The sequence below is a fragment of the Emydura macquarii genome, unplaced genomic scaffold, assembly GCF_026122565.2.
Source record: "Emydura macquarii macquarii isolate MOO-44397 ecotype Brisbane River unplaced genomic scaffold, CSIRO-AGI_Emac_v2 contig_2681, whole genome shotgun sequence".
Classification (NCBI taxonomy): Eukaryota; Metazoa; Chordata; order Testudines; family Chelidae; genus Emydura; species Emydura macquarii.
In genome coordinates this window covers 940,314-965,845 of record NW_027132818.1, presented here as the reverse complement: position 1 = coordinate 965,845, position 25,532 = coordinate 940,314, and the positions used below count along the sequence as shown (strand labels likewise).

At 38.1% G+C, this 25,532-nt stretch overlaps 1 protein-coding gene across 2 annotated transcripts in view; it reads right to left on the bottom strand.

Annotated features, from left to right (window-relative positions):
* Positions 1-4,388: 4,388 nt before the first annotated feature.
* RCAN1 (regulator of calcineurin 1) overlaps positions 4,389-25,532 on the bottom strand; it is a 76,238-nt gene continuing 55,094 nt past the window's right edge. Inside the window, exons 1-4 of one of the 2 annotated variants that reach the window (XM_067565554.1) lie at positions 20,820-21,559; positions 18,152-18,325; positions 15,281-15,440; positions 4,389-7,343 (exon numbers count right to left, since the gene is read on the bottom strand). In XM_067565554.1, the coding sequence (XP_067421655.1) occupies positions 7,171-7,343; positions 15,281-15,440; positions 18,152-18,325; positions 20,820-20,906 (594 nt within the window). In that variant the 5' untranslated portion in view covers positions 20,907-21,559 and the 3' untranslated portion in view covers positions 4,389-7,170. Of the gene's footprint in view, positions 7,344-15,280; positions 15,441-18,151; positions 18,326-20,819; positions 21,560-25,532 lie in introns of those variants that run through there. The other variant, XM_067565553.1, reaches the window with a different exon arrangement.

Here is a 25,532-nt window from a genome sequence, read left to right as displayed (position 1 = left end):
AAAACAAAACCAGCAACTAGAACTGTCCTGGTTTTCCCAATCTATTTAGCTTCTTTGGGAGATGTTGGGAGCCAGAAGGGCCTGCTGAGGCTTAAAGAAGGGGGTGAGAGGGAGAGATATGGAACAATGGGAGATTGTGGGGAAGAGGAGAGCCCAGTCTGAGGAAGAAGCTCCATGGTACATCACCCACTGACTATAGCCCAAGCACTATGATAACTCTCAGCCCTCCCTCAGGTGCTGCAGCAGCTTCTCTCTTCTTCCTAGTAGCAGGGATTCAATGAGGAGGAGGAAGAGCTCAGGTGGCACAACTTAAGACACCTGCTGCTGAACAGGTGAATGAGGCACTCATGAGAGGAATCAATACGATGGGTTTACTCCCCAAATTGACCTTTAAAGGCTCAACAGAGGAACTACATGTGAACTGGGCTAAAGTGGGAATGATGGCTTCTGCTGCAGCTATGCTATGGTCTATACTGTGACCCCTGGGGACCAACATACCTGTTGTCATTCCAGTGTATGACAGCTTCACAGCTGTGAAGAGCCGCTGCCCTGGTGATAGAAAGGGCAAGTGGGCCCCCATGACCATGGGAAACATCCCAGCCATGCAGTTTGAACACAGCCTCTATTTCACAACCACTAGGTCTTGAAAGCAGTAGATCTGCCTGCAAGTCTGAAATGGGCAAAGGTAGAAAACTGAGTGGTTAGAGTGGGACAGACTCCTCTTGAGAAGGGCAATATTAAAAATCCTAGGTGCTTGATCTACCCAAGTTACATGAGAAATTAGAGCAAGTTCAGATTTGGAGAGACTATGGCAAAAGTTTCCTGCCAAAGAACACATCATCTGTTGCAGGCAGAATATTCATGTACCATAGAGAGGGAAAAATAGGAAGGGATGTTTAAGACTATTTAAATAAAAAAAAAAGTTTATTAGAAAGAGCATGTGAAAAATCTAGTGGCCTTCTACAGCCTAACTGCTAAATTGTAAGGTACAAATGTTGTCCCATTACCATTGTATCCGAGAGCCTCCTTCTTTCATGTATCCATCCTCAAAATGGAAGGTAGGGAAGTACCACAAAGAGACTATGACTTGACCAAGATCATGCAGAAATCTCTGGCAGAGTAGGAAATTGAACCCAGACACAAAGGCTAGTGCCCTAACCTCTCAACCATCCTTCCATCTAAAAATTAAAGTGAAGACTGGATGGAGCATGGTAAGTTTTCAACAAGGCATTCAGTATAGAACTACGGAATAAGTTTGATACCAATGTTAGAGTATAAATATAGCATGTGTTCAAAAAAAAAAAAAAATTAGCTGATGACAGAAAGAATGCTCATTGACAGTTAAACCTCCAGGTGTAGGTACAGCAAAGGTCAGTGCGGAGACCCATACAAGTTAAGAGTTTAATATATGGTATAAGGAAGGTATATTTATCAAGGTCCAAAGTTGTAGATTGTCCAAAATTCAAAGGGGTAGTAAACAAGAAGCATGTGGTTTGTGTTCAACAAGATGATATTCATTACTAACAAGTTTAAAGTTATGCAGCAAGTGAGAGGAGCGAAAGAATTATAGAGGCTGTACATCTGGAAAAGTAGCATGTTTCACAGAAATCTGAAGTGGCAGGCAGTAAATGGACAGATAGTGCATTGCTATTGAAAAATGGGAGGAAAAAAGGCATGTGTGTGTGTATGCAGAGAAAATTCAGTGTAAAACCATAGTAGTAATAGCCCTGTTGCAACCAGATGTGGTATACTGCATGCAGAGGGCACCACCATTTAGAGAAAAAAAGAGAAAATATAAAGAACAGCAAAATAAATGTCAAAGACTGAAGGATAAAACATAAGGAACAAATTAGGGAGCTTCATTTATATAGGCTAGAAAAGTAGAAAGTCAACAAGGACAAACTATACATGTCTTCAAAGTAACAGGAAAAGTTAAATAAAATAATTATTCACAGGGTCAGAAGATGCTAGCACAAAAAGCAATGGGATGAAGACAAGGACTGAAGAGTTTCGACCAGATACAAGACTTTTTCTATTGCTCCTCCATGCTATCCTGCCTATACACAAACACAAAAGAGGAAGTGCTAGAACATTAAAATATCATGGCTTTGAAGTCATGGATATCAAACTATACTTCTGGGGAGAAAGAGAGGAGCTTCTGGCCTTAAAAGTGACCAGGGGAGCGTCTGCTAAGCTTCTTGGAGCCTCAGTCTGCTGGCAGTCCACAGAGCCCTGGGGAAAGTATTCCATGGAGAATAGTTGCTTCCTGGGTCCCCCGACTCCTCAAGAGCTCCTGAGCCTGAAAGAGTAGTTGGGCAAGGCATCCCACTGCCTTGCAACAATCGAGGATGTGCAGCTTCAATTCCACTCTCTTACTTCTTGTTCATGGCACTTGATGCTCCTTTCATTGCTTTGCTTCTCTCCCAGCCAATGGAGAGGAGCACAGGGGACCATAACAACTGGTTAGATCTACTGAGGTGTTATGGACTTCATTATTTTAGATACTTAAATACAGATTAGATGGGACAAGTTAGTGACATAGGTTCCAATGCTGTAGCCATTACTCAAGCAATGGGAGTTTTGTGAGTAGAGAGACTGCAGGACTGTGTGTTTTTAAGTAAAATGTCCTGCAAGATACAAGTAATTAGACACTGGATGATATAAAACAGCTTTTTGGCTCTGCTATCTATTAGCATTTCGTATTTTATTTTCCATGTCAATATGGGTCACTGACTTGCATTTTTACGAACAATACATGACAATACATACAATAAAGTAAGTTATGTGACAATTTGAAAATGGCTATCAATAATTTTGGAGCACTGGAGCAAAAATGGGAGATGAAACCTAAGCCATAAACCCAAAGATGTAGTATTTTGAAACTCATTGATAAAGTAGCATTCTACTTATTTCTTTATTATTTTGAGTTTCAAGGTGCAACTGGAATACAAACTATAGATAGAGCCCTTCAATTTAGCTGACCTTGTTTTGCCAAGACATTGCTTCTAGCACAATGCTAGAATATAGTTGAACTACGCTGACAAGTACCATAGCTAGGATTTTTAAAAGGGCATGAGAAATTTATTGGGAGCCGGGCACCTTATTTTTGCCTTATTATTGCCTTTGACAATGTCAGCCTAAGGAATTAGAACCCCAAATTCTTAAATACTTCTTGATGGCTGTATTAACGATATCATACAGATTTTTGCACTGAGTACTCTTCTAGAAAGAGCATGCTTAAAATAGTTTTTGCCCAATGCATTTTTGGACTCCCTTTACTATGAGTAAGGGCCATATTCTGGCAACACTTATGGCACAATGCACAGCCCATCTGTACCAATTTAATAAGAATGAATATGCATAGGTAACAATTCTTATATGCACAAGATTTCTTGAATGGCAGAATATCATTTTGCTGGAGTTTCATGACAGTGGGTGTGACTCTTATAAAACAGTCAATAAGCAAAACAGAGTGGAACTAGTCAAACATGGCAACTTCCATCTATTTGTTTCTACAAAGTGAACCAACTTAAGGGAAAAAAAGGAGGTGTGCTAATTAAAGCAGAGTGGTCCAATTAATTCTGTAGTTTCCGTTGTACTTTCTTATCAAGAGTCAAATTATTCCTTTAGATGTGTATAAAAGTGGCTTCCATTGAATTCAACTGGAGATGCTTGTCTGTATTAAAGGCAGAACTTTGCTACACACAATACATATGAAGGATGCCAACTGTAAGATTCTGATACATATCACACAGTTTCTATGCAGACGGCAATGTAAAAGACTGACCAACATTGCCAACAACAATGAAATGTCCTTTCTCCACATATTTATTTGAGAATAAAATAATTCTTGTCCTTGTATTGGGGGGAGGGGGAGGGGCGGCGGCGGGCGGGCACGCTGTAATACATTTTGCATGTCAAGTAATGTTTTGCAACGACTAGGCTTGCTGGCTAAATAGATGAACCTATTTAAATGTTGACACTATGAAAAGTTTAATAAAATTAAAATTTTTAAAGAGACTAAACAATGTTGTAAAAGACTATCAAACTGTTTAAAAAGGTATCATACATAGATGGGAATTATCCCAGGAAATTAAGCATGGGTGCCAAAAAGGCCGGTATTGCCTCTTTAAATGACACTAATGTTTAGCGAAAAGGAAACACCCAGCAAATATACTTACAGATCTTATGCATCTATTAGTGCAAGGCTGTGGATTTTTTTTTTCCTGTACTTAATAAAATTAAATTTGGTTGGCAGGGATGTGAGCCTACCAAATGCGCTGGGACAAAGTCCTTATTCTGACTTAAGTACATTTTTGGATGTTTGAAGTTTAAGCATTTTTACACCAAAATCCTTAAGTACTGCTTCAAGCATAAACACCATGACATTTACAAGCAGACAATCCAAATATTTTAATTTAAATATGTCACATACTATACAATCTTATAAAATACCAGTTTGTCTTAATATAACAGTTATTTTCATACAGAAACAGAGTGAGCCATACACCACATTGGTGCTAAGAGAACAAGACATAGGCCAGGATACACAAGCTGGGGGCAGACAGCAAGATGAACAGTTACCGTCCAGCAATCTATGTTCACGAGTAAAGTTGGGAGTGGCAGAAAATGCAGCCAGCCCAAATCATTCATAGTTCTGATTCTGAATGACAACCTCCAACCTCCATCATGCAGAATGTCTCAGTGCTTACTAACATGGAAAATCATGTCACTGTTTTACATTCTCTTTTCTATTGAAAATAAATGATGCATCTTGGCAGTCCCATAGAGGAAACAGTAATAGCACCCTGTCAGAGTCTAGCAGAAGAGGAGGTGGAGGAAAATGCTACAGAAATTAGTTCAACAGTTTTGTGCTGAATGAAGGGCAAGTATAAAACATCTGCATCAAATCTAGCAGAAGTGTCTTGGGCTACATGAGGAGTCTTAGAAAGCTATACTAGAGAGATGTGATAGGCCTTTGATGTTTTTCTAATTTGGTCATTGTATCCTGCACTTAAAAATAAAAAGAACAAAGAATGTCATACATGGCAGTCTGATGTTTACACTTCAGTAACATAAAAATAGCTCATGTGTCTCTATTTATATACTGCATGAAATCAGCAGTGAAACACACCCTGACCTAAAGTTTTGCTGGGTGACATTCTACACCTGCAAACCTTGTATCAAATAGCATAGCACAGGGAGAATGTATCTCTATCTATCACAGATAAGAACTTAAAGCTAGTATCAGTCTGTGTGCATGCACACTGTACAGTAAATCTAATCCATCAGAATAGGGTCCTACAACTCCAGAATAGTACTGAGGTTTAACAGATTTCTGTTCTTTTTGGTCACAATAACATTTTGTATCTTGGTCAGCACAATGGCAGGCTTTTAGTAGTGTGGAGTCTTACACTGTATTATCCGTTGAAATGGTTGTACAAATTCATAAGTACATACAGTATTGTATTCTTTATAATATTTGCTCTACTTCCACCCAAAAGTTTATTATGTTGGGCCTCCAAGTCAACATTTCCTACAAATGGCACAATGCATTTTATCTTAATGTAACGACAGCTACAACGCTCATCCTGAACCTAGTCCTATGCCTAATGAAACTAACAGCAAAACTCCTACTGACTTCAATAAGAGGATTGGGGTCTTTATTTCTACAAACATGTCAAGCTCCTGAAATCTCTCTCCTTCTAAAAGAGAAACATGTCCCCCCGCCAAATATTATATTTCATCAACATATTAGTGTATTTGTAAAAAGTATTACAATATTTCAAAATTAGAACCTCCATTTTAAAAGCAGATTCTTTGAAACACTTGAACTGGTATAGCATGTGTTTTTTGGTTATGTAAACATGACAGAAAGCTTGTACATCATTCACCACTGCTCTTAAAAAAGTACCCAAACCAAACAGAATGAAAGCTCATCTGTTCCCACAGCAAGCCATTGCCTGAACTGATAAAACATGCACTATTACTTGGCATTAAGCTTTTTTAAATACCAGCCTGTTTTGGAAACAAAGCCAAAAGAGAATACATACTTATTGGACACACACAGCCATTAGAAAAAATACAAGTGTTCAGCTAGTATAACAATCCCATCACAAATTAATGGGAAAAAGGCACTCCATCCCTCTCAAATATACCATATACCTGTCATCTTTCACATCATGTGTATTGAATCAATGTTAAAATGTTTAACAGCTACAAGTTAACATAAAGAGTAATACAGCTCAGGTTTTCTTCCACTGCCATACTTCGCACTGAAAACCATACATTGCTGTGAATATACAGTAGTAGCTTTATTTATATGTTTAAGAATTTTGTTTTTCAAAGGAGAAAATCAAAATAATTGAACCAGTATTACCTAAAAATTTATAACTTAAAAAGTTTAAATAATTTAAAATCCACTTAAACAATTTTCCTATTGCACAGATTTTTCATAGCTTTGCTAAACAAAATCCCACATAGGCATTTAATAGATTAAAATTTTAAAAGCTCAAGTTATAGTGCACCAAAATAAGGTGCTACATAAATTGTATGCCCACTGGAAACTGGGTACCAATAAAACATACATACAGTAAGAAACCCAGGATGCTGAGATAAACATTGAAGACAATTTCTCAGATTTCAAAAAGTGTGACGTGAGAAACTATATAGAAAATAATGCAAAATTATTTATGAATATCAGTAATACACATGCACAAAACAACCTAACGTAAGAAAAACATATACAATTCCCGTATCTTTAAACCATCTCAATATCACATGTACTTCACAATGTCTAGCCTATGAATTAGAGGACTAGCATGTGAGATATAACAAAGAAAGCTTCCCCCATCTGTTTTATAATGAAGCAGTCTAGAATTCCTGGGGAAAAAAATGAAATCTTCAGTTTATCAATTCTCTCTCAAAATGCCTTTTTCTGATCACCCTAACTCTGATCTGGAAGTTGATTTGGGGTTCCATATATAATATTAACCAATGTGCAGCATTAAAAACAATGAGGAAACTTCCGGTGTTTTTCTGAATAATGTTACATTGGAATTTCTCCTACTACTGTTGCTGCCACTGCCACCAAAATTGTGACCTGACATTTCCATAGTAAGCATTTTTCTTGTATACATCTACTTGAAACCCTTGAAAGTTAGAACCACTTCAACTTAAATGAGTAGGAGTATACTCCGGCCTTCTTGTCTGAATAATTTTTGGTTTGGGTTTCTTCATGCCTTCCTCTTCCTCCTCCACTTCATTTTCCTGGTCACTCTCACATACATGGACTACAACACTGGGAGTAGTGTCAGTTGCAGCATGGAGTTCATACTTTTCTCCTGAAAGTTAGAATATTAGCAAAACTGGTTAAAAAAGCTCCATTCTACATTCAAAGCACAGAACAAATGAGTCTAAAATTAAGGAAAAACAAAAAAGAGAGCTTGCAAATAGTATACTACTGACATGGCAGTCTCAAACTACAGTCCAACAGGTCAAATGGGCAACCAAGTTTTCAGAGATTGTAGCAAAATCAACACCAAACATTTTAGGCTCCATTTTCAAAGACTGATGCTACTTTGCACACAAAACTGCACATGTACTCATATGACTGCATGGGTGTTCACATAATCGTCTTGTATCTTGCCACTTGTGTGCACAAATGATATCTATTTGGGCATGCAGTTGTGGTTTTTCAGCATGTAAATTTTGTACACCTATTTTGATAATCAATCAAGCCTTTTATAGAACCACAGGGTTAGAAAGACTGCAAGCCTCATCTAGTCTAACCCACTGCTGAGATGTAGGATTTGTTGTGTCTAAACCATCCAAGACAGATAGCTATCCTGGCTCCTTTCAAAAACCTCCAGTGAAGGAGCTTCCATGACCTCCCCAGGCAGTTTGCTCCATTGCCCTACTGTTCTTACAGTCAGGAAGTTTTTCCTGAGATTTAATCTAAATCTGCTTTGCAGTAGTTTGAACTCACTGTCTCTTGTCCTGCCCTCTCTGGCAAAAGAGAACAACTTTTCTCCATCTTTTTCATAGCAGTCTTTCAAATATTTGAAGACCGCTATTATGTCCACCCCTTAATATACTCTTTTCCAAACGAAACATACCCAGTTCCTTCAGCCTTTGCTCATATGGTTTGCAATCCATCCCTTTGATCATCTTTGTTGCTCGCCTCTGGATCCTTTCCAGTTTCTCTACATACTTTCTGTACAGCGGTGACCAAAAGAGGAGATTACTCCCCTGTGCAGTAACTGAGATTCTTCAAAATATGTCACCCTGTGGGTGCGCCACTACATGTGTTGGCGTGTTCTTGCGTCCTCAGTTGGATATTTCTATCAGCAGTGCTCTACTGGGTCATGCATGCGTCATCGCCATCTCAGTGCTGTTGGTGCCTTGTTCAGTGCACACGTGATCCAACCACCTCTTTCCTTCTCTGCTGAAGAGTCCTTACTTTGAACTCTGAGGTAGAAGGGAGGAGGGTAAGTAGTAGAGCACTCACAGGGACACACATCTCAAAGATTCTCAGTTACTGCACAGGGTGAGTAACCTTCTCTTCTTCTTAAAGTGGTGTCCCTGTGGGTGGCTCCATTTCAGGTGACTCTAGAGCAGTGCCCCATATCAGATGGAGGGGACTTTGGAGTTATTTGGGTGAATAGGCCTAATAGTACTGTCATCTATCAATGCATCCCACCTGAAAGCTTGATCAACGGCATAATGTTTTATGAAAGTATGTCCGGAAGCCCAATTAGCTGCTCTACATGTCTGAGATTGGTACATTATTGAGGAATGCTATAGATGTAGACATTACTCTGGTGGAATGTGTTTTGACCCCTTAGGGGGGTTTGCACATTCTTTTGTTAGTAGCATAAGTGAATGCACCCTGAGATCCATTTCAATAATATCTCTGTGGAGATGGCTGTGCCTTTGGATTGTTCCGCAATGGAAACAAAAGGAGTTTAGAGGATTTTCTGAAGGGTTTTGTTTTGTCTAAATAGAACGCTAGTGCATCTCTGACATATAATGTATGTAATAATGCATATTTTATGGGGAAAGTTGGTGATTTTTGGTGTAAATGTTAGGTTGAATTCTAAGAGTGACTTTGTCTTTGTAAAAAGACAATGTAAGGCGGATACACTCGAGTGCCCCAATTTCTCCCAACAGGCCGATGTAATGGCCACTTAAAATTCCACCTTCACAGACATGTGCATAAGCGAGCACATTGCTAAGGACTCAAATGGAGGCCTGGTAATACCTCGCAGGACTAGGCTCAGATCCCATGGTATTGTGCGTGAACGCATATCTGAGTAGATGTTTTAAATACTGAAGATGAAGCATTTAACTGTTCGGTATGTGAACCGTGTGGTACTGTCGATTTTATGATGGAAGGTGGTGTGGGCCGCTAAGTGAACTTTCATCAAGCTCATTGAAAGTTCTGATTTCTTTAGTTCTAGGATGTATTTGAGTACAACTGGGATCGGTGCGGAAGCAGCACTAATGTGTTTGTCTCCACACTACCTGTTGAATCTACGCCATTTTTAAAGCTAAGTCTTTCATGTTTCTGGTTTTCTTATATTTAATAATATGTGCTTAACTTGTTCCAAACAGTTTAGTTCTTTGTGATGGAACCATGGAGGAGCCAGGCTTTCAGATGAAGCTCATTGCGCCATAGATGAGTGATTGGTGTGCACACTGACATCTGAAGTAGGTAAGAATACCAGGTTTGTCTGGGCCTTGTGGGCGCTATCAGTATTACATTTGCCCTGTCAATGTGTATTGTGTAGATAATTGTGCCATAACCGCTGTCAGTGCCAAGCTTAATGGTAAGTCAGGTGGCGGAGCCTTGACCTGTGAAACTGGGCTTTGGGCTGCTTGTTTCATCGGTGCCATAGTGAAGACAGTCAGTTTATTTTTGACTCTCGACTCCACACTGGAATCTTGTGAGTCTTTTGGTGCACTGAACAGGTGGTATCAGAGGAACCTGGTGTTTCATATATACTTAATCTTGGCACCGTTAGTATCACCAAGAGAGATTTTGCTGGTGAGCTCTTCTTTTTTGCCAGTTTTCTCTGAGGCAGAGTTGAGGCTCGTTTCCTTGAAGAATTTTCTGCGGTTTGAGCTCTTCTGGATTCAGACGATGATTATCTAATTGTTAAAATGAGCTAAAGGTATGAATTGCTGAGGGCTCAGTCTCGGACCATGGATGGTTGAGAAGGAACTCAGGCGGTTGGGTTGCACGTGCACCAAGTGAGGCACCAACAGCCCCGCGAGACAGGGATGACGCATGCATGACCCAGACAAGCACTGCTGACAAAAATCTGATTGAGGACACGCCAACACATGAAGTGGATCACCCACAGGGACCATTCGAAGAAGAGCTGGACAAAACTCCAGGTGAGGCCTTACCAGTGCCAAGTAGAGTGGTACTATCACCTTCAGCGACTTGCATGCTATGCCTCTCTTAATGCAACCTAAAATTGCATTTGCTTTGTTTTTTTGCAACAGCACCACATTGTTGACTCACGTTAAGGTCGTGATTCACCACAACTCACAGATCTTCTCAGCAGTGCTGCTGCCAAGCCAGTTATCCCCCCCATTCTGTATTTGTGCATTAGATTTTTCTTCCCAAAGAGTAGCACCTTACATTTGTCATTGTTGAATTTCATTTTGTAGTCTATAGACCAATTTTCCAATTTATCAAGATCCCTTTGAATTTTAGCTCTATCCTTCAAAGTCCATGCAATCCCCTCCCCCCCAGCTTTGTGTCATCTGCAGATTTGATCAGTATGACCAAATCTGATCATTCAGGAGAACTGTCCATCTTCACACCATGAATATTTAAAACCACAGAAGCAGACTGTTTTACAAGGCTTCCACTGATAGGAGAAGTTAATGAAGCTAGATATAAGTTTTGCTGACCAAAACCCAACTGACCAAATTCTGTTCTGGGAGTCCTGTGTAACAACGGGGTTGTCTAGAAGGGACTTTACACATACCTGCTTGGATAACGTTTAGATGTGTTATAAACTTTGTTATTTCCATTGATTAGTGATTTGACTATATCCATCAGAAACAACTCTACAATTTATTATTTTCAAATACCTTTTCTGTAGGAGAGGTAGGTAGGGGAAAGAAACCAGCATGTATATTTCTAAACATACTTTCACTTTTTCTTCTATTTCACTCAATTTGGTTTGTTTTATCCTCATGCTTTTAAGACCTCAGTATCTTAGCTGGCTCTCCATGCATCACCATGGAGATATGGTGCTTGTGACATCAGCTCTTTTAGGGAACCAATGAGCAAGCCAGTCTGGATATTCTATAAGGTGTCCCTTGCACAGTTTTCCCCAAATATTTCTATGGAGAACTGATGAGAAATCCCATAGAACAAACAAGGGATTCTGCCTCCAGCTTGCAGACATATTGGAGCCAGGCTCCTAGAGCTTCCTCTATTCCCCTCTGCCACTGACTCACTGTGTGACAAGTTACTTATCCTCTAAGCTTTCAAAAAGCCATCTATCAAATGAAGACAACACGACCTCATAGTGATGTGAGGCTTAATATTTGCAACATCTGTAAATTCTCTGATGAAAGGCATAGAGATATGTAAAACAGTAATTTATTGTCAGATATTTGAACAACAGAAACTGTGTAGGAAAAGGAGTAGTTATATAGTTACTTTAAAATATAAATATTTTAAAAGTTTCATTTTATATTTGGGGAAACACGTTAAAATTATAATTTTATTTTAAATCTTGGCATGAAAAATAAGTAGCTTTGCTAAAACTATTGGCTGGTCAGATAATTAAAACATATAGAAAAATGTATTACATAAGGTTGTGACCTTCATGAGATTAGCAAGTCATAATACAATTCATGCTGTATGCCTCAGTTTTGTTCTGGCAAGGATGTACCTTAAGGAATTTTTAAATCTTTTTTATACAAAAAAGTGATTTCAGAAAACAAATCCTGGACATAAAGACTTCTCCAAGACACATTCTGAATATTTTTGATGGCTTCAAAGAGTTTGTTGCAACACAGTACCTGATATGTCCACCTCTCGCCCCCACCTAACCACCTGGTGAATCAGCAAAACCTCGACCTGACCTTATTAGGCCATTTCCTCACCCCTCCTGAAACTGACCAGGTGACCGAGAGCAGCTGTCTACGTGACCTGTAGCACAGCCACCCTAACAGTAGGCTCATCACCCAGCCAAAGGTTTGTCCTGGTTCAAATATCTCCCCTCCAATCCGGAGCAACCTTGGTTACCTGAAGCCCCCAGTATAAAACCGGGGCACGCCCCAGGCTCCGGTTGAGAGAGCTCACCGTCCGCCAGACTGATCATCTGGCCCATCCCTCTCTCTCCCGCTCCCGACTGACTCCGAGCACGTATCGAATCGTACAAGCCGTCTTTCTGTGTTGCTGCTGTTCAGCAAGCTTCTGGGTGTCATGTTGCAGCTCTTTCTGATGCTGGTAAGAAGTTAACCCTTTCTCTCCTCTCTCCCTTTTAGCTTTCGTTTAAAACTTGTTCTAAAAGTAATAGCCGTACCCCCCCCCCCCCCGCCCCCGCTCCTCCAACCGTATAAGTAAAAGGTAATCTAGTTTTTATATTCCTGTTTTAATAAACCCTTAATTTCCAACCGACTCATTATTGTCTCTCGGGGATCATTAACCTGTCAGGTCAGAGTTATGTGTAGACTTCTCTATTCCATTTACATGCTTTTAAAATATACAGATGGGTATGCACTGGCATATTTTTTACACACCACACACAGGTTTTTGATATTAGTGCGATAAACTGTATTTACTTTTCACTTTTTGTCACCCAGGTCTCTCACATTGCCATAGTTTTAAATATCAGTCTTGCTTAAGCATTATATAAACTAACACACATTTCTTTCCACCCTTCAAAAATTATATTAGACTGATGTGCAGGATGGGCAATATTAAGTTCTCCTTTGTGACAAGTCTAAGGATCAAAAGGTTCACAAACCATTCTGATCGGGACCTCTGGATGCCACCACAGTACAACCACCGACTCTCACCCATCTCCACTGTGAGGGGCTGGTGCTTGAGGAACTGAGAATCCCCCTTATTAAATGGTATGAAACATTTGTTTCTTACCCCAGTAGGTTGTGAGATATCACAATAAATAGGATTTAGAGAAAAGCTATTTTACAGCATTTTTAGATGTTTTTAAATGTAGTCATTTCTCAATTGTGATAGAATCATAGATTAGAGTTGGAAGGGACCTCAGGAAGTCATATAGTCCAACCCCCTGCTCGAAGCAGGACCAACCCCAGCTAAATCACCCCAGCCAGGGCTTTGTCAAGCCGCAGCTTAAAAACCTCTAAAGATGGAGATTCCACCACCTTCCCGGTAACCCATTCCAGTGCTTCACCACCCTCCTAGTGAAAAACTTTTTCCTAATGTCCAACCTAGACCTCCCCCACTGCAACTTAAGACCGTTGCTCCTTGTTCTGTCATCTGCCACCACCGAGAACAGCCTAGCTCCATCCTCCCTGGAACCCCCTTTCAGTTAGTTAAAGGCTGCTATCAAATCCCCCCTCATTCTTCTCTTCTGCAGATACCAAGATATTCTGTCTTTTCAGAGTGATAGATTTTAGGAAATAAAATTTCCTGGTCCTAATACTCAAAATAATTGTCCCAATGCTCATTAAGAACAGACTTTTGAATTAAATGATACAGTATGCATAAGGGCTCTTTTCCTTAAAATATGGTAAAGAGGCTAAATTCTGTCAAAGTATAATCAGATGCAGTGCCTTTAAAGTAAATGCAATTGTGTCTGGGTAAGCCAGTTACAAATGTGATCTAATGGAAGTTGTGGATGTACCTGAATGCAGTATTTGGTACACAATATACATTGTGCTTACAACTCAAGGTAAACTGAAGTCTTCTTAAAACTCAGAGAAACTGCTCTGGTTAGAGTTAACTTAGCAGCATGTTTACCTTAAACAATAAATGGACAATAAATGGAGCAAGAATTCTTATTCATAGTTTCATTTAGGAATCCTAGGAACAACCTCCCAGTGGTCTATTCTTTCACTGATGCAACTAGAGATGTTACAATAATTTTTGCTATGAGACTGACAATAGTAACTACACAATGAAAGGAAACTAGAGCCCATGTAAAAGGTATTGGAGATCCAGGTGCTGCACTTAACCATTGAGGCTTTCTATCTTTAAGATTTAGAAACCTCCTTAAAACTGACTTTTTTTTTGTAACAGGCAACAATAAATGAAGTGCTTGATCAAGCAAGAATCTCTGTGATAGCTGATGGTGATGCAGCAGCAGAGGATGCTTCATTTGGGAGAATCTTCCCACCTCCCCAGCCCTGTTTCTAGTGGCTGGGGAATCCCAGGTTAGGCTTTCTGGGGACAGTTTCCTTCTAAGATTCCATGAAGGATGCATGTGCTGGGGAAAGATTTTTTTTGAAAGAGCGTGCTGCCCAAATATATTGTTTTCACTGCTAATATCTCCATGAAGGTTTCAGGGAGGGGACGAAAGGAATGTGAAGATGACCGTTTTTCCTCCCCATCAAAATGGTGATATTAGGGGACTGGAGGAACCATGTCGAAGTTTCCAACTATTAGGGATGGGTTGCAACAGACCAAAGTCTGGGTACGGCAGAAATATTTCTCTCTTAACATTTCCACACATTAAAGAAAATTAGTCCCACCAAAACTGGAGTTTGGAACGGATAAATCTAACTCCAAAACACATTCCCATAGTTGCAAAGGGAAGTTATTCCAGCCATAGGGCAGTTTGAACTCATTGACTCTGACTGCTTTACAGAGCAGTCAATCATTCCAGGGATCAGAAGCAGAAGCTTCCAATTTCCTGCATCATGCTGTAGCTATGGAGCACTTTTTTTGGTTGCTTCTTTAGCAGATCAAAATTCTGACTCATAGGTGGATATATTACAGAGCCAGCATTCTCATGTTCTCTACAGACTGCGAAACTAAGGTGTGTTAGCTGGATAAGGCCCTGATTATTAATTAATATTTTACGTTAAGGCAAATAACTTTAAACATGTTGAACATGAAAATATCAAACAAAACAGTCTTTGTTGAATTGTAGTGTTAGAGATAAACCATGCCCCAAAATAGTTTATGTAGTTAGTAATTTAATTGATAATGAACAGATACAGTACTTTAAAAAGCTTTTTTTACTTAAGGTATTACTAATATTCCAAGTCATTTTTCATTCAAGCACCACTATTAAAACTTTAAGCTCAAAATCCTTCTTACCTGGCCCTAGCTTGGAGATAGCATAGAGAAGATCATAGTTAATGACTGGCGTAGCATCTTCTACTTGTTTCCAACCAACAGGAGGAGAGGCTGGAGGCGAAATCAGAAACTGTTTGTCTGGTTTTGGTGGAGCCAAATGTGAGCTTCCAATGTGCAAAGTCTGGGAGAATATAAAAGTGATTAACTGATTAATGGAAAAATTAAAGGTATTTATTTAAAAAGTTTAAGGTTTGAACAGATGCCATCCTACAACAAGCACTCAAGGTGGCAGTATGTAACAATACCACATAAAGATAGTTGTGTGATAATATTTCAAACATACCAATTCCAACCACCATGCTGACAATTTTGACAAAACATGCAGTGAAATGTGCACATCTGCTGTTTTTGTTTTAATAAATTGTTATTTCATCAGGCAAAAATCTACTCCTAAAAGACCAAAATAGAGGACAATTAAACAGGGGCTTTAAGGTCTAATGACAAATGGTGTTGAAACTTATTACCACAAGTGAAAGCGGAGAATATTCCAGAAGGTATATAAATAAATTCATTCCTTCAGGACCCTTCCTAGCAACATTTGAAACAAACTCAAAGAGATGAAATGGGACACTCAAGATTGATTTTCCCATTAAGTTTAAAAAGGGGTGCTTATTAATAGCAGCCAAAAGTGCACATATTTGCAGAACTGAAGTACAGTTAGAGATTTCCTTGGTCTTATCTACACTCAGGAATCCACTGATCAGTGACTATCCATATAGCTGCACTGGTGAAAACCCCTTGTTTACACTTAGGAATTTGCACCAACCAATGCAGGCTTTAGAAAGTGGTGGCCAGAAATCAATGTAGGTGTACCTATTGGTACAGGCTCCTGCATACCCTTGTCTACATTTAGGGATCATCACCAGTGCAGCTCCACAGACCAACACTGTCTGCTGAATCAGGGCTATTTTTGAGCATGGACAAGATCTAACTTCCATGACGGTGTTATTTGCATCTCTGTATAACAGAGCCATGTATTCTTTGCTACTCCACAGGCATGAAATTCTGAAGAATCCACTCCATGCTATAAGAACTGTGCTCTAGAAAATAAAGCTTTGATAGAAGAAAAATTACATTTCTAACTGTAATAATTGCAAAGAGTACCAAACATTAACCAAGTGTAAACTAAGCAGATAATTGTAAGAGTTTGTGCATAGGCCAAAACAGCCTGTCATCTCAAATGGGGTGTTAACTTATCACACTATAACCATATCTAATTATTACAAATTAATTCCCCGATATCATTTACTATTTAATTGCTTTATGTAGTGTAATTGTAGCCATGTTGGTCCCAGGATATGAGAGACAAGGTGGGTGAGGTAATATATTTTATTGGACCAACTTGTGCTGGTGAGAGAGACAAGCTTTCAAACCACACAGAGCTCTTCTTTTTAGGTCTGGGAAAGGTACTCTGTGGTCACAGCTAAATGTAAGGTGGAAACAGATTGTTTAGCATAAATAGTTAGCACATTCTATTCTAAGAGACCATTCAAGGTAGAGTGGCCTGTTAACACCTCTGCAGTCACAGGACAAAAAGAGGAGGCTAGTGGGTTACAGATTGTTGTAATAATCTGTGGTTCAAAAGGCTGTCTCTCTCACCAACAAAATTTGGCCCCAAAAAAGATATTATTTCATCCACCTTGTCTCTCTATTTAGTTGCTTATCATTTTGGCAGAAATCTCCAGCTAATGCATTTATCCAAAATAATTCCCACACCTTCCCAGGCAGGGGCCAAACCTATAACTGTCACTTCTCAACCTGCCAGTTGTGTTGTCAGTACAAATTCCTGTAGCATCATTAAAAATATAAGTGTAAATATTAAACACCTCAAACTGAACTAATTATCACAAGGAACACATTACTAGTACTATTTATTGGGATTTAATTCAATAAAACTTTCCATTTCATTTATTAAACGTATTTGAAACTGCCACAGAATCTCCTACAGCTCAACTGTGGAGCTGCAGAATATCTAGGGAGCATTGCTAACAATTTTGCAAAGAGTAGACATGCTTTTGGTGACATTTCTCCATTCCCTCCCCAAGTGAAATCCTAGTTATTTTGTTTTTTAAAACAATCTTTGTCTTATGATGCTTAATATTCTAAAATTCAAAATCTACCTTTTTGGCATTATTGACACCAAAATAATCTTGCTTGGATACAGCAGAAGCTTTAAAAATGACCCTGGATATCTTTAAGAGTCAAGGTATGTTTCACATATAAGGCCCTATTCATCTCATTAGTAGTTCCGGGTTTACTAGATTTTCAATTAAAGCTAGCTGAAAATTCTCAAATTTTCAAAAGAAAAAGCCTTTCAAATAAAATGGAAGGTTTTGCAACCATATTTCATTTTGACTGATATTTGTTTTTGATGAAAAATTGCAAAATATTTTGAAAAAGAAGAAGCTAGGAAGAGATGAACATTCCCTTTTTAGTGGAAAAAATTAAAAGTAGGGAGAGAAAATGATTTTTATATTCACTAAAATGAAGTGTGTTGAAAAATTCCACAAAGTTGTTTCAAATTCTGCAAAATATACTCCTCCCTCCAGCCACCCAACCAGCTCTTGTTGTGACACAGTGATGGACTACTAGATGTCTCCCTCTTATCCCAAGGCAGGGACTGCAATATACAAAGCGGCAGAAATCTAACACACTCATTAACCTCCAAACACTCTTAAGTTTGGAGGAACCTAATATTTTCTCCAATCAATTTGGTCACTAATTAATGTCACAAATTTCCACAGGTCTTTGAAAAAATTACGAGCTACAACGGCATAAGACTCAATGGGAAAATGATTACATTTATACAGAGAACTGCTTGGCAAAACCCACCTGAGCAAAATACAGTTTTATTTCCTTTCCAAGAAATTCTGTCTTGTGTAGCTGTATTCTAGCATCTGCTGCTGATAAAGGGTTGCTGAAGTTTATTCGTACTCTTTTGAAGCTCTTAAAATACTGAAAGGTGATATCTTTGTCATATGTTCTAAAGAGAGACTCAAATTTGGCCTGTAAAAAAAAAAAAAAAAAAAAAAAAAGTTACAAAAGAAGCTATGTACATGCCACATCTCTCAAGGACTATTGCAGTTTATGATGGACTGCAGTTAACAGTGGTATGCTAAAATATTTTATTAGAGTATACAGTAAGCCATTCAAAATAAACCAATAATAATTTATTTACAAACTAGCAGCTGCTTTTTTTCTTCCCCATAAAACATAAACAACTTTTTTTTGGCACTGAAATGATAGTATCTTCAAGGTAGAAGAAAAGGTTGAAAAAAAGTTAAACTTGTTGCATGTCTACTCCCTTATGTCTCAATTTTGTGGCACATTAAAAAAAAAGTACTATTCACAAGTGATGAAGATCATGGCGTTTTAATTGTTTAGTTTAGTTTTTATAGAAATATGTATAAAAAGCAAAAACAAAAACTAAATGAGGGCCACAAGTCCTTTACTCAAGTAAAATTCCTATTCGGTAGACATGAAAACTGAATATTGTGCTGTACTGAAATGTGCTTGTTTCTAAGGTAACCAGACACCTCCATAATGTTTATGACATATGAAAGCCATTTTTTGTACTTGCTTTTAATTTAGGGAAATGAAGTGTGTTGAAGAAAACTTCAATTATGACAACACAGTAATTTTATAACACCTTCCATCTATGGATCTCAAAGAACTTTACAAACAAAACTCCAGCTCCTTTTGTAAAGAAAGTATTGTTCTAGTTATGCAGACATGGAAACAGAGGTGATGGTCTTGGCCAAGATTAAAACTGGAAGTTTGCTGCAAGTGGGAACAGAATCCAGAACTTCCGACTCCAAAACCTTGTACTTTTATCTCTGTGGTCCAATGACTTAGCCATCCTATTGGGATGACAGTATGAGAATAAATCCATCAACAGTTGGCAGTCTTCACTGAAGATATGAGTAATTAATGTTTGAGCTTTTAGGTTATATCGGGCAGCTATCCAAACCAAACTCAGCTATTTTTACCTTATTTATGAAGAATGTTTCCATTTTTACTTCAGGGCACTGGAGGGAGGAAAGGGGAAAGGAGTCTGTGGCTGGCATGCTTGCTGTTTCAGACTTATTTTAAGCACAGTGACTTGCTATGTACAGCCCTGGGTAATAAGTAATGTTTTATGTATTGGCATTTTGTATGTTGCTATTTTACAGAACCTTACTGAGCAGAATATTCTGACTTCATGTTCACCTTTAAACTGCATTCAGTTTAATTACTGATTTTTGGATAAGGCTACAATGAAGGGGAATAAGAAAATAGTGTAATAATGTTTTTTTCCTTGAACACAACTTCCTTATTCTCTTATGTAAGCCTTGGCTTATAGTTTTTATTTAAGCTGTGTGTGGCTCTAACTCAGAATAACTTGCTACTGCTACCCTGAGAGTCTAAGTAACAAATATTTATTAGACGAAAGCCAAATATTTCATGAATACATTAACTCAAAACTGTCCTGCCTCTTGTTGAGTTACACTTAGTGTTCTAATAAAAATGAGTTGTATGTCAACTAAACAACTAACTCCAAATAGCTTTAATACAATTCTCAAGAACAGAACCCTTAGCACAGGAATTACTTGTTATAACTAGCTTTCTATATTGGAAGGAAAGCTGCCTTGTATTTTTGAAATCCAAGCCTGTATCTATAGTACATCTTTTCTACATTACACTACTTGGTGCACCAAAATCTCATTCATATCTATTCAGAAAATCAGACTGGTCTATAATTCAGAATTTATATTCACCACTAAACCTTTGGAGACCTTCTGCATTACCAACAAAATGTATGGAATCTTCAATTTTATGGTAGCCAAAAAGAAAAGCCTGTAATATTATAAAATACTTACCTCATTGATCCAACTTCCCGATGAAATCAGATGTTAGAATCATAGGGTCTACTAATAAAATCCAATTGTTTTGTGCCCGATAGGTGTCATAACATAGCTAATCAATAACGCGCTACTGTAAGTCCAACACTGATGTATTTGCTACTCCTTCATTCTCATCAGTTAAATAACTAGAGTGATTGTATTATGTAGTGTTCCAACACTACAGCAATATCACCAGTCTTAATAATTACAGTGCTACACTAACAATGTAATTTATACAACTTCAGCTATTCTAATTTAAATGAACCTATTAGCAGCATTCTAAACCTGAACATTATGGAAAATGCCTTCAAATGAATTTTTTTTCAACTGATACTCACATACACGTGCATAAATACACAGTATATTTCTGGATGGACTACAAGTATTTGAAAAGTAGAAGATCAAGATCTTAATTCCATATGATAGAGTAAGATGGAAACATAACACACATTTGCAGACCATCTGTTAACCTCTGAAATAGGATTTCCCTACTTCTTAAGCAATATATTTAACTATTTAAACTGCATAGTATTTTTCAACTATTTCAAAACAACACTTACAGACTTTAGTATTTAAGAAATTCACAGAAGTAAAACTCAACTTCAAAAAAGTCTTACCCTCATTTCAACTTGATTGAAGACATCACTGTCTGCCACATAGGCAATTAGGGAACCAAAACTGTAGTTAAGGCTCCTAAAATGCATTTTGTGCTTCACTAAAGCAAAGTTAGCAGTTCAGCACAAATCCAAACCAATTACTTTTTTAGGAAGCTGTTCGTGCCATAGACCGTGTTTATAAAGGAAAAAGTCCAACCCCTCAAAAAAAAAGCTTTCAGAGCATCCTGTATGTGACAGCAAATTCCTGAACAAAGTTCTGCATGCTTTCAGGCAGTCAGGGACAAAATGTAAGCTTCTACTGGAAAGAGGTGACATCAGCACATTAGTCAGCTTCCCTATGCTAATTAACTTTGCTTTGGAGAATGGAAAAAACAGCTGAGGTTTGCACAGCAGCTGCTTTATCAACTCCTCTTGCAGCATAGTTTCCATTGGTAGTAATTCCATTCAGCACTCAGACAACATGCTCTTCACTTGAATGGGCCAACTCATCTTAAGATGGAAAATGTTACTGCTAAAGGACCAATGTCTACCATAATAAGCAGTAATTAGCCAGCAGGGAAATTTCAAGACTTTGGAAACCAGAAAACAAATCCCTCAGTCAGTAAATTTATTCCTTGTATTTTCCAAAAACGTACAAGAAGTTTTAAGTTGGGGATAAGAGGAAATCTATTTTGAAAAACAGCTTTTCAAATGAAATATTTTATAGTGGAAAAATTCATTTTGAAATACTTTTTCCAGTTAAACTTTATGGAGTAATTTCCTGCTTCCACTTTGACTCTCTTACAGTCTCAAGGCCCTGTAACACAAAATCATACAAGAGCGCAATTAGTAGTTTACTATTAGGATTTTAATACAAAACCCGAATTCTCATTATTGTAAAACTGTAAAGCCTACACTCATGACATCTCCTGTTTAATGAATTCGGAATGTTGTTTGGAGATATTTTCTGGGGAATACAGCAAGATGGAGGGATTTAAAACAAGGCTATTTAAGTCACTGATTTAAAATATTTATATCAGATGAAGGCTTTGTAAAGCTAATTTGAAAATCTGTGCTATTGCAACTTCATAAATTTTAATCTCATGAACAAAATTACAAATGCTTTTTTATTTAGTTTATTTTAGTATAAAAATCTACTGCTGGTAAGGTATCTTATTTGAATTCTACAAAGTTGCTACAGGCAAAAACAAAACATGGAAGATTAAGCATTTGTAGGGCAAGGACTAAAACCAGGATGTAACTTTACTCAAAGTAACAGTCCCTTTGATTTCTCTGGGATTACTCATCTGCTTAGTTAAGCATGTGCCTAAATGTTTGCAGCATCAGGGCTAAAAGTTTTTAATACCTGTGTACAAAATCTTTGTCAGTTCAAAACAAAAATCGTTTCACAGTTAAGAAGTTTACACTTTCAATACATCAAATTACTGTTAACTATTTTGTACACAGGCCAAAGTTTTCAAAACTACGAACCTAAAATTAGGGTCTCAAGCCCATATTTAGGCACTTAAAGGTAGAATTTTCCAAGCACAAGTTGCATCAAGTTCAAACTGCAAGTCCCGCTGGAAAAGTATAAGCCTGCTTAAAACCTGCTGCCTAGAACAGACGATGATGTTGGATGCAAATATGGCCTAGGCTGTTTGCTTATCAAATTTTGTGTTTTAATTCTCCACCCCCCCAATAAAGATGTTATTGAGGCCCTGGACTTGTTTTTTCACCATAAAGCAGGCATTTTAAGTGTCAAACTTTAGAAAAAATTTCAACATAAAATATGAAATTCTACTAACAATTAGAAAGCTAATTACACAATGCAGCCACGTTAGCAATTTAAGACTATAAATTAAGTAAATGAAACAAATCTTTTAAAATATCAATTGAAATTAAAAATGATTTTTAGATTTCATTTCCATTGAAGTGGTTATGAAAGGAATGTTAAAAATATTGCAGTATCACACTCGAGTTTTATAACTAGGAATTGAAAGAAAATAGAGGTCATATTTAAAACTAAAAAGTAGGTATCTCCATCTTGAAAGTGTTCTTTTTTTCCATGTTTGCAGTAGCATAAGATTTGGCAGATGAATGTTTAAAGTCTACTAGGGATCTTCATTCTAAAACAAACTTCAGAAAATGGAAAACATTGTAGCAATTTAAGTCTATATAAAGAATGTGTATCCCAAGTTTGGATCACTTAATTCAAATGATTCTAAAAAAGCACCTGATACATTTTGAATATTTTTGGCAGCCCCGCAGAAGGATCTAAAAGGTGTTGAAAGTGTTCCACATTTGTGTAATACACTTGAATTCAGTGAAAAACTCAAAATAGTCAAAACAACATTATATTACTCAAAAAAATCACAAAAAAACCTTCCAGGATAGGAAAAATTTAAACGCTCTGATTTGTTTCCTAATAGCAAGTTATATAAACGTATTAATTAAAGGATTTTCTTTACCAAGAATACCTGCACTTTCATCATAGGAACTGAACAAAAGTATTTTAAGAACTCTAAAAGCAAGAATACCTCTTTGAATATATCCTAAACCCCATTTACTTCAAAAATTAAAAAGTTTAATATAAAAATTTCTATACTGACACACCCAGAAATACAGCTTTCAGAAATAAACTGAACAAGTCAACTTAAATCACATCTGTGGTATCACAGCACTAGCTCACCACATACTTAGTCAATTTATTTTAGTTCTTGTTGCAGAGCTCTATATTCAGCTTATTTCTATTCAGAAACCATTTTTCCCCAGAATGTCATCTTCATGGTATAGTAAGTGTATTTCTAGTAGTCTGCCCAAAGCATGACGTTATATTTGAATGTGGGGGTTCCACTAAGAGACAAGGCCTCCTGACTGTGTAACAGTCATGCCAGACACAGTTTTAGGGCCCGATCCTGTTCCACTGATGTCAATGGGTAACATTCCTATTGGGACTTCAATGGAAGCAGGATTGGGCCTTAATTTGTCATGGAAAACACACGACATTATCTCACAAAAGCAGTTTCCATAAAAGGTAACGGAACTAAAGAGAACTTAGATCTACGGGAAAAGAGGCATAAAACACCCCATCAGTCTTCCTGTGCTAATGCTCCTCTTGTTGTCACTGAGGCCCAAATAGGATGACTTCACATTCCTTGTTGCTGGCACAGTCACCCACATTCCGGAGACTACTTTTGAAGCTCAAAACCTGACAGGCTTCTGGGTTACTGTAATACAAGTCAAGAAATCCACCAACCATCCATGAAAATGTTTAGCATTCCATGGGATTGATTCCTTATACTGTACTCCTTGCATTTAAAACAGAGCATCCTGTTTCCTTCATGCATGTATAGTACACCTGTTTTTTTTAAACACAATTTAACACACAGGAATGGGGAGAAATGGGTTCATGTGCTTCATATTATCCTTGCACCTCAGTTAAGGTTACATCACCACGGAGTTAACTCTGCCCAAAAAATTGCTCTGGTCCAAAACTTCACTTACTGTGTATCAGCCAGAGAACAAACTGTTTTAGTTTCAATCTGAAAAGTGGACTTTGTCATGAGAGTCGTTTAAAAACTACAGTCTAAACCACTGATGCTGTATTTTGATTAAAAGAAACAGTCTACATGGCCAGAGACAGTCTGTTAAAAATAAGATACTGAGCATTATAACAAAAAATAGTTAACTACAGCAATTGCTATGTCTTTATACAAAAAATGTATACTGTTAACAATTCTCTTTTATCTAATAAGATGTTAGTAATTAAAGCAGTAGTACTGCACCTTGAAGAACTGAAGAGCTGTTTTAGAAGCAAACAATCAGTTACAAAAAACTATTACAACTTCCTGACATTGTGTGACAATGTTTATTGTGTGGCAATGTTTTTTTTATGCCATTTGATATCACCACACGAATGACACATCATGAAAGAAACATTGGAAAATTCAAGATTTCATAGAATTTGGCTCCGGCTACTCTAATGCAATATCACTTTTCCTTCTTTCCCACTCTTGACTACTAGGAATAGACACAATTTGACGCTTCTGCCCCCTCTTTGGAGGCTCCATGTTGGCCTGGGGCACCATCAGGGAAGAGAAGAGAGAGGAAGCAGAGAGGGCGCTTATCTGCTTCAAGTGAAGTGCCACAGCAGCCCTTGGTGGCTGAAAGGGAAATGGCAGAACCCACGTAAAGACACTCCAACTGGATGCAAGAGGATCCAGCTGGGTTTTGGGAACTTGCAAAAGGGCTGCAAAACATATAGGTCACACATGAGATGAGAGAAACATGGCAGTCTTTTCTTAATGTTTTCATTTCCAGCCAAAGCCTCAGCAGTTGTGACTGCTGGAGCCCAAGTTTCTAGAAGCTGATTTCTGCCACAAGTTGCTGCGAGAGCAGAGAAGAGGCTAGTTGAAGTCTACAGAACCATTTTCCTGCAGCCTCTACCTACTCCTCCTCCATGATGCTTAGTTGGCAGCAGTCTCAGGGCAGAAAAGCAGACTTAAGTGCAAGCCCAAGCACCCGGGAGGTTTGGGGGTGGGGGGGAGGGAAGCGAGGAGGAAGAGAGATTATGGGTCACAGACAGGTGACAAGTGGATTGTGGAAATAGGAACGGAGAAGTGGGATAGTAGGAACATGAAGGGGAATAAGGGGAGACTGAAAGCCACAAATGGTGAATATAGGGATATCAAGAATTTCAGGGGACACATGCAAGACAAATATGGAGAAGGGGGC